The 9,835-nt window shown below is 39.4% G+C and overlaps 1 protein-coding gene across 2 annotated transcripts; it reads left to right on the top strand.

Annotated features, from left to right (window-relative positions):
* The first annotated feature begins 879 nt into the window (after positions 1-879).
* On the top strand, positions 880-9,543 carry LOC123428021 (V-type proton ATPase subunit a3-like). Of its 2 annotated transcripts, none has more exons than XM_045112174.1 (18): positions 880-1,245; positions 2,135-2,179; positions 2,782-2,904; positions 2,986-3,093; positions 4,393-4,500; positions 4,571-4,744; positions 5,256-5,393; positions 5,809-5,916; positions 6,061-6,168; positions 6,281-6,429; positions 7,314-7,467; positions 7,557-7,717; positions 7,805-8,011; positions 8,162-8,345; positions 8,471-8,500; positions 8,622-8,821; positions 8,908-8,967; positions 9,045-9,543. In XM_045112174.1, the coding sequence occupies exons 1-18, from the start codon at positions 1,102-1,104 to the stop codon at positions 9,247-9,249; spliced, it is 2,406 nt and encodes an 801-aa protein (XP_044968109.1). In that variant the 5' UTR covers positions 880-1,101; the 3' UTR covers positions 9,250-9,543. The 2 variants fall into 2 exon arrangements, with proteins under 2 accessions (XP_044968109.1, XP_044968108.1); XM_045112173.1 differs by having other exon boundaries at positions 8,417-8,500.
* The last annotated feature ends 292 nt before the right edge of the window (positions 9,544-9,835 follow it).

Here is a 9,835-nt window from a genome sequence, read left to right as displayed (position 1 = left end):
AAGATGAAATTCCCCAACTATACAATAGTACATCAAAAAGGAAGAAGAGTAAACAACGAAGATGAAATTCCCCAACTATACAATAGTACATCAAAAAGGAAGAAGAGTAAACAACGAAGATGAAATTCCCCAACTATACAATAGTACATCAAAAAGGAAGAAGAGTAAACAACGAAGATGAAATTCCCCAACTATACAATAGTACATCAAAAAGGAAGAAGAGTAAACAACGAAGATGAAATTCCCCAACTATACAAGACATTAAAAGGTTGTACTGAAAGAAACAGGATCGTAACCAAATATATAAGAAAACAAACATTTACAAACGATTTGTACCTTTTTCCACCAAATATACTGCTGTGGGTGTTCATATCTTTTGTAAATGTTTGGTTACGATCCTGTTTGTAAATGGCAAATGTTGGGGAACAAACAGATTGAAGAATCTCCGCAGAACACCCGCAGAACAAATACCACGACTTGCACGAATGTCACTTCATGATAAGATGTCAAGCGTTGAAAACATTTATCACAAAAGAAAATAATAATTTTTAGATTTATCTTTTGTTTTTTCTTCAAATTTTACTGTTTACCCGAGCCGAGCTCAGTAGGGTACTTTTGGCATATTGGGACCTTGAGTGAAACTTTTCATAGCCGTGCACATGTCTGACTTATGCCAATGCTAATTTCCAGCAAACAAACAAAGAAAAAAAAAATAGGGGGTAGTGTCAATTAAAAAACAGTAAAATGAGATAAAAAAGGGCAGAGGGGGTTATGCCAATGCTTCGTGTAGAAGCAAACCGCCAGGCCATTGTATAAAATGGTACAGTAAAATTGTGGGGGGACAAACAGAGTGATATACTTATATAGCGGCAGGGCCAGTCAGCTCTCGAGCAGCACGGATGCCTTCAAAGGAAAGCACCTGCTGACACCGATTCAAGTTGAGGCGCCATCCTCTGAAGCCTCCGCCCTCCTCTGAAGCCACCGCGTTGACCGCTTCCCCGAGGCGACCGTACGTGCGCCGCGGCAGCCCACCGGAGCATTGAGCGAGCGAGCACGCCCCAGCCGCTCTGCCCCGCCGCCAGGGTCTCTGACCGGCCCGCGATGTCGCGCGGCGGCGGGTGCTGCCCGCCGATGGATCTACTGCGGTCGGAGGCGATGCAGCTGGTGCAGGTCATCATCCCCGTCGAGTCGGCGCGCCTCGCCGTCTCCAACCTCGGCGACCTCGGCCTCCTCCAGTTCAAGGACGTACGTATACCTTTGCTTGCTTGCTTGCTGCTTGGTTTCAATCTGTTTCCCCGCTTCCGCTCGATCGCGTAATGCTTTCTCATCGTGTTCCTTCAAGCTCGGGTGCGGGCCGGCGGCGTGCACCTAGCATTTTGGGTCTCGGCGCTGTAAACAATATTAGAGCATTGCGTGCTATGATACGCGATGTGGACTGCATATGTCTCAACTCTCAACCGATAGCCAACGTCTGCAGCATTGACCGACTGAGATAAACAATTACTACAAGAGAGTAAGATAGCACGTGCCTCAACCAGATAAATACTCTCTTCGTCCTAAAATAAGCGTCGCTGTTTTAATACAAAATTTGTATTAACTTAATATAAAATTTACGTCACTTATTTTGGGATAGAGGGAGTACTTAGCTGAAATGGTGCCGTTGCAACAAGTGTAGGTATTAGGAAAATTTGACGCCTCTCAAACTTTGGCACAAACAAAAGCCCCTTCACTATTATTGCAATTTGAATATAGGTCGGAGGCAATCCTCCTTTTCAAAAAAAAAAACAAAAAACTATTGCAATTTAAAAATGGCAAATTGAGTCATGGGTTTGGGCGATGGTGATCGATCGTGTAGACGTGCACCCACTGCTGAGGCCGATCACTGGTTATACACAATCGAGGCATGGATTTTGTTAATGATTTGAAGTATTTTTCTACAGCTACTGTCATGTAGCTGTACGAGTAGAGCTATCTTATGAGATTATGTAATCTCAGGACGATTTACTTTTAGCTTGGAATTTGGCAATGTAAAACTTGAAACCTGTTGACATATGTGATTTTTATCTGCCTCAAGTCATGCCTTTTTTCCTTTCGGTTTAGTTCATCAGGATCTAATATCTGCCCTTTGTTTCAGCTTAATGCGGACAAGAGCCCATTCCAACGGGCATATGCTGCCCAGGTAACCTTTTTAATGATTTCTTCTTGTTGTACTATGATGCTATATGGCCCTTATATCTGTCCAGCTTATTACAAGGAACAGTTTGTTGAACACTTGGGAAAGGGCCTAAATCCCGTAATATTTTGCGAACAGCTTCTGTCACTTATTAAATTTGGTATAGAACTATTGGTCATTTCGGCGTTCTTTTACTTCATACTGTGAAAATAATATCCTATTCCAATGAGGCGAAACCGATGAGGTTCTGAAACACTTTCTAACCTCAACTTTTTTAACGAAAACTTGTAAAATCAAATTTAAACAAAATATTGCCCAGGTTATCACCGTTTACCTATGATACATTGTGGGTTAGGTACATGTCTCCATGATGTGAGTATGGAATCAAACTATCCGGGTAATGCAGTGATTTGGTTTTCAGAATCCTTATCCTGATTACATGTAGCCTAATCATAATCATATTTACTACTCCCTCCGTCCCACAATAAAAGAGTGTTTCGCAAGCTATGTTAGCTTGCAAAATGCTCTTATATTGTGGGGCGGAGGGAGCAGTTCATACTGATCTGTGAATTTAATAATCTTTTTTTCTGCACATACACCTTGTGCAGATCAAGAGGTGTGGTGAAATGGCTCGCAAGTTGCGTTTTTTCAAGGAACAAATGTCGAAAGCTGCCATATTGACTTCTCCCACGCAATTTTCAGGAGCTCCTTTGGAAATTGGTGATCTGGAGGTATTTATTTAATAAAACTTACGCCCTCATCATTTGCAGGTTGTGAGTGTAGAATTTTGTTTTAACATTGTGAACTAACAGATAAAACTTGGCGAATTTGAAGCTGAGCTAACTGAAGTAAATACAAATAATAGAAAATTGCAGAGGACATACAATGAGCTGGTGGAGTACAATGTTCTTCTAGAAAAGGTATGACCACATTAAAGCATAATTACATAATGTGTTTGATGTATAGTTCATTTTTCTGTTTTCGTGCATTGACGAGAGGACCATATAGTCGTGTATAAACTGAAAAGAACTAACCCTGAAATCCCTGAGGTGCAAGGTGAAAAAGAAACAATACAAAAAACTTGCATGTAGAATATTCGTGACATAAAGTAAAGATAATTGACTCCCTAATTTCCATAAACTCACTGATGTGGTTAAAAACTTAAAATGCGGCAACATTTTCCACCATTGATTTCGAATTGCATTCATTGTCCAATACTTTGTGTTTTGTTGAACATGGAAATATCTGATATTCCAATCTCAAGCGGGGATCAGATATGTATAAAAAGTATAACTGTCATCGATGCAGTCTTCGCCAAACAAAAGTGAAACTACAAACTATATCATTTAACTATTCAGATTACAAAGTAGTAGTGATCGACTGGATGAAAAGAAACATCTCTTACAACTTTTAATGAAAATTTAGAAGAGTAGTTGCCGTCTGCGTGTATTTGGGTCAACCACATGACAGGAGTCGTGTAGCAAGCTTTCCAAGAAGTAGCGCATAGCAGCAGGAGGAGGATGAGGAGTCAGATAAATATTTGGCTATTGGTGGAGGAGGCAATTCATTGTTAAATTTGTATGCAATTAGGAACCCTTGCCTTATGGGAATCTGGTCATGTTAGTTTCTTTAACCCGAGTCCATTGTAATCTTTACGCAAACAAGAAATAAGTTCCTTATACCTGAACTTCCTTTGTGCCGAGAGGTAAGCTGCTGACTGCATTTGCACCTTGCTGCCAAAGTGTGCTCCTCGCAATGGGTACCATGATTTGTGCAGTGCAATTCTTTTTCTTTTCTCGTTGTGTGTTACAGTTGGTCGAAGATTTGTGCTCGCTGTGCCTACACAGGGCACCTAATTACCCAGTTGTGCACTTTCGTTTGAAATGAATATTATTTTTCTTGCACGCCAAATTTTAAGTGCACATCATGTGTTGAGGCTTCTGGTTTTTTGTGCTACGGGGTATTATTTTAGAATTATTTTGAACTATGCCCGTTTGTTTTTTGTATTTTTAGGATGTATTTTGCATATGCAGATATTTCATTTGTACATACTCGAGAGTCCTATAATGCCATGTCCCTATAGTAGCTCCACCCATAGTTATATGCTGTTCATTACTTTTTTTTGAACCGGGCAACCCCTTTTCCATTACTCACATAACGGAAATACAAAGTTCAGTTTTTGCAAAATGCTGTTCATTACTGACTCTATTTACTTTCAGACTGGTGAGTTTTTCTACTCAGCTCAAAGAAGTGCGGCAGAGCAACAGAGGGAAATGGTGGCTGATCAATCTGGTGATTCTTCTCTGGAGAGTCCTTTATTGCATCAGGTGAGGACCATTATTCTAGTAAAGCAATATATTAGCTCTCCTTGTTTTCATACTTCTTCTTTCGTTGCAGGAAATGGTGATAGATCCATCGAAACAAGTGAAGCTAGGTTCCCTGATTGGTCTTGTGCCAAAGCAAAAGGCTATGGCCTTTGAGCGTATACTTTATCGTGCCACCAGGGGCAATATGTTACTCCGACAAGAATCTGTTGATGAACCTATAATTGATCCACAATCTGGAGAGAAGGTTACTACTTTCCTTTGTTGTTAACTCCCTTCCATAACATTTTAGCAGTTACTTATGAATATTCAATATGATGTTTTTTTTTTTTTTTGCATTGAAGACGAAGTTTCTTATGTCAGATGATTGAAAATGAACATAATCAGTACTATTGTATGGGATATTGAGATATCAAAAGAATCAGAAACAACCTATCCTGTGACAGGTGTGGTATGCCCAGTCAGTACTAAGGTGTGGGCCCAAGCAGTTAGAATGAGGAAAAAATAGAAGGGGTAAATAGCGGCACAAGTTTGCTTAAACTGGGTAAAAATGTGAAAAATCTGTTAAATGGGGTATTTCCAGTCACAAACATGAAACTAGGGCATCATAAATGGAACTCACTCTACAAATTATTATTTTCTCGGCAATGATGTTTAGCATTCAGCTGTATTGTTGTTATGTTTTCCCCACTAATTATGTACTTATTTCTGAAATATTATTTTCCTCATATGATTTTTTCACTATAACGTATTGACAGGCCGTGAAGAATTATTTTGTTATATTTTACTCTGGGGAGAGAGCAAAATCCAAGATTCTGAAAATTTGTGACGCTTTTGGCGCCAACCGTTATCCATTTCCAGAAGACCTTGCTACACAATTGGATACTATTCAGGAGGTTGGTGTCTATCCCCGTGTGTTGTTCTTTAAACCATCTTGGTGCTTATTCTCTTGAAGAGACTGCTGAGACCTCCTCTCGTGGTTGCTTCTGTACATATATGTATGTGATGTTGTCGTGCATATACAGTACATTTGACAGTAGATAGCACATCGTCCTATTAAACCCACTATTATTTAGTACTTTAATAAAAAAAAAGTGCATTTCATAAACTGGAAGGAGTATTTTCTTTTCTTCTTTTTGATGTTTCATGTTGGATGAGAGATAGGTGATCTTGTTGAAATTTATTCCTTTCTGTCTCAAGTTTGTGCATTTTCAGAAGTTCTGAATTGTAATTGGAACTTCTTTCACAAAAGTTGTGGTACTATATTCACTAACTTACTATTATTTGTTCTGAAATTTTACAATTGTTTAGGTATCTGGAAAAGTGTCAGAGTTGAAGGCAACTGTTGAAATAGGTTTAGCTCATCGTGACGGCATACTTAAAAATATAGCCTCTGAGTATGAACAATGGAACAACTTGGTAAGCTTGCATTATATGCATTCTTTTGGTAATGTTTGTCATCATACAAAACAGAAATCCGTCTTATTTGAACAGCGCTTGCTGAATATCCTATTAATTTCCTTGTATTCAAGTTTAATTTTGATTGACATACAAATGCTTCAGTTAAAGAAGGAAAAGGCTATTTACCACACGCTAAATATGTTCAGTCTTGATGTCACAAAGAAATGTTTAGTTGCTGAGGGCTGGAGTCCAGTTTTTGCTACAAGTCAGGTATCCAGTTGCACTCTCGTCCTTCCTGTCATTGACGTTTTCTGGCTGCTTTTTTGGTTTCAGTTGCTATTCTTTTCTCCATAGAGTTTAGAGTTTATTTAACCTATTGCAGATACAAGATGCACTTCATCGTGCTACTACTTATAGCAACTCCGAAGTTGGTTGCATTTTCCAAATTATAAACACACAAGAGTCTCCTCCAACGTATTTCCAGACAAATAAATTTACATCCTCTTTCCAGGACATTGTGGATGCCTATGGGTAAGTTCCAAAATATTAAGATTGTTAGGGAACTAGTGCGCCATAACCTAGAATATGTACAGATACATGTGTGGCGCATTTGTAGGAAACCTCTTATACATTGGAGTATTACATAACTAATATGGCTCTTTGCCAAGCTTACAACCAGTAAAATCTAAAGGACCACAAAGACCTTAAAAGACCACAATGTAGTACAAACGAATGAAGACATATGTGAACCACAAATAGGTTCCAAACAGTGACGTTTCTGAGCAAACAACCCAGTGAGGAAGCAGTGGAGGCGGCGGCGGTGGAGAAGACAGAGGGACTGACAAGTGCAGCGGAACTTACGGGAAGTCACTAAAACTCCTAGAGAGTGAGAATCAGGGCAGCGAGGGCCAGTGTGAACCATGATACATCTCTCACATATCTGTATTTATCTATTTCATAATCGGTATGCACCACAAATTATTATCTAGAACAGTATATTATTTTGCCCATTTATTGTTGTTTTACTTTGTGTTTCCCTTTCCTACACCTTTAGTTCTGTGCTCATGTAGTGAAATTTCATCATAGTTATACTTTTTCTTGTATTCCTTTCATTGTTTGCGTTATTCATAGATAATTCGTGGGTTTTATGCCCTGTATTCGTCATTTTAAGTTTAAATTTTCTATTATTTCTTTGTGATATGTGCATAGAATTTATCAACCAATATGGGTTATGACATTTATCTTCAAACTAGTAATACTAATCCAGCATATCTGATATTTATCGTAATTTACAAAAATGATCACCATCAACCAGGAATAATCTAGTCACTTCTTACTGCATAAAGGAATTGTTGGGGTTCGTGCTATCCATTAATCTCCTTATGTGCTAACTTTACATTAAACATAATTTGCAGTATTGCAAGCTATCAAGAAATAAATCCTGGTTTATTTACTATCGTAACATTCCCCTTCTTATTTGCCGTCATGTTTGGAGATTGGGGTCATGGAATTTGTATATTTCTTAGTGCACTGTACCTCATAATCCGAGAGAAGAAACTAGCTTCACAGGTTTTTTCTCAAGCCTTATCTTCTTAATTCTGTAGATATATGTTTTCCAAGGAAATTATTATTAACTTTCTTCGTTTCTTCACTCGCAGAAACTAGACGACATAGTGCAAATAATGTTTGACGGGCGCTATGTAATTTTGATGATGTCCCTTTTTTCAATTTACACTGGATTGATATATAATGAGTTCTTCTCAGTTCCTTTTGAACTCTTTGGTAAATCTGCCTATGCCTGCCATGATCCTTCGTGTGGGTAAGCTGCTGAACTTGTGCTCCTACTTTGATGTTTTATGAAAATCGTATCCGAGTTTCCTTTCTTTTCTCCTTGTTTTATTTATAGGGATGCTACAACTGAAGGATTAGTTAAGGTGAGGCAAGCGTACCCGTTTGGTGTCGATCCAGTGTGGCATGGAAGCCGGAGTGAGCTGCCATTTCTCAATTCCCTAAAAATGAAAATGTCAATTCTTCTTGGAATTGCTCAAATGAACCTTGGAATTGTGTTGAGTTTCTTTAATGCGAAATATTTCAAAAATACTGTTAATATTTGGTAAGTTGATCTCTTCTCAGAAATTGTCTGTCCCGTGATTTGTTGAACTACAATTGATCTTAGCAAATGACACGTGATTTTGTTTTTACTACTTCCCTAAGAATTTCCTTAAAACAGTAGACGATACTCATTCAGTTGTTGTGTCAACAGGCATCAGTTTGTTCCTCAGCTGATCTTCTTGAACAGCTTATTTGGATACCTGTCATTCCTCATCATTATTAAGTGGTGCACAGGCTCAAAAGCTGACCTATACCATATAATGATATATATGTTCCTCAGTCCAACCGATGATATTGGGGAAAACCAGCTATTTCCTGGTCAGAGAATCGTGCAGGTCTGGTGATATGCATTGCTGCTGCCATGCCATTCTGTGAATTTCGCGTAACGTTTCTTGTTTAATTGAAGCCTGTTCTACTTCTGCTTGCTCTGGTGTCTGTTCCTTGGATGCTGTTTCCGAAGCCATTGTTTTTGAAGAAGCAACATGAGCAGGTTGCAGACTTTCTTAATTTCCTAACTGACTTCCCCACTGGATGCGCCACACATGACACATGTACATGTACATACACTAGCTTATGGCTCACTTGTTGATGTTTTTTTCGGGCTCCATCAGAGGCACCAAGGCCAGCACTACACCATGCTCCAGGAGACAGATGAATCAGTGGCGCAATTGATAGGACAGCATGAAAACCCACACCAGCATGAGGAGTTTGAATTCAGTGAAGTTCTTGTTCACCAGATGATCCACACAATTGAGTTTGTGCTCGGCGCGGTCTCAAACACCGCCTCATATCTTCGTCTTTGGGCTCTCAGGTGCCCCTCAACTTGATATAATGCATTACTTAATTTTGTCATCACAATGCAGTATTGAAAATTAGTTGATGTTTTTATCTGTGCAGTCTCGCGCACTCGGAGCTCTCCAGTGTCTTCTATGATAAGGTTCTTCTTCTTGCATGGGGGTAAGATGCTCTCTATTCTACTGTTCTCTCTACGTCTAGTGTTGTTGTCACAATCCTGTGCTGTGCTCTCTTTGCAGATACAACAATGTTATTATCCTTGTCGTCGGAGTAATCGTCTTCCTCTTTGCCACTATTATTGTTCTGCTTTCAATGGAGACCCTGAGCGCGTTTCTACACGCCTTGAGGCTCCACTGGGTCGAGTTTCAGGGCAAGTTTTACGAGGGTGGTGGGTACAAATTTGCGCCATTTTCGTTCGCATCGATCATCGAGGAGGAAGATTGAGTCCCAACAAGTGTATGTGATGTACATAATGTAAGACCTCAAGAGGCTATTGGAGGAAGATTCAGAAAACTCGTGTTGCTTGAGCTGGAGCCATACCTGGTTGTAAATTATGCGATGTGCTATAACGGTGATGGAAGCAGCTGGTATAGCTGCCACTAAGGCCTAGGGCATTGCATCTCCACATTTTGGGGTTGTGAAATTGATGGTTTATAATCATGACTGCAGTCTGCCACATAATCGATGTGTATTTTGTACCATGATTTTGTAAATAAATAAGACCCATTGTTTTGTCCTTCTTACTTGTCATTTGTTGATACCTTTTTCTCGAAAGTGCACCAAGATGTGTCATTAGTATTGGAAAAATTGGTAGAATGGTGCCAGACTTATGATAGGACCTGCACTAACGTCCAAATGTTCTGTTTATAAGCGATAGATCCGAACGAGTAATCTCCTTCGATCCAACTCGTCCCGCATCATTTCCCTCCTGTTTTTTTTTCTTCGATCCAACTCCTCTTGCTTCGTTCCCCTCCTGCTTTTTTTTCTAGGGTGGTAGAAAAGTTGTAACAAATGGGATTCAAAGAAACGA

This window comes from Hordeum vulgare, chromosome 2H (assembly GCF_904849725.1).
Source record: "Hordeum vulgare subsp. vulgare chromosome 2H, MorexV3_pseudomolecules_assembly, whole genome shotgun sequence".
In the NCBI taxonomy this organism is placed as follows: domain Eukaryota; kingdom Viridiplantae; phylum Streptophyta; class Magnoliopsida; order Poales; family Poaceae; genus Hordeum; species Hordeum vulgare.
The sequence above is the reverse complement of the archived record's forward strand: the minus strand, read 5'-3'. Positions and strand labels throughout refer to the sequence as shown.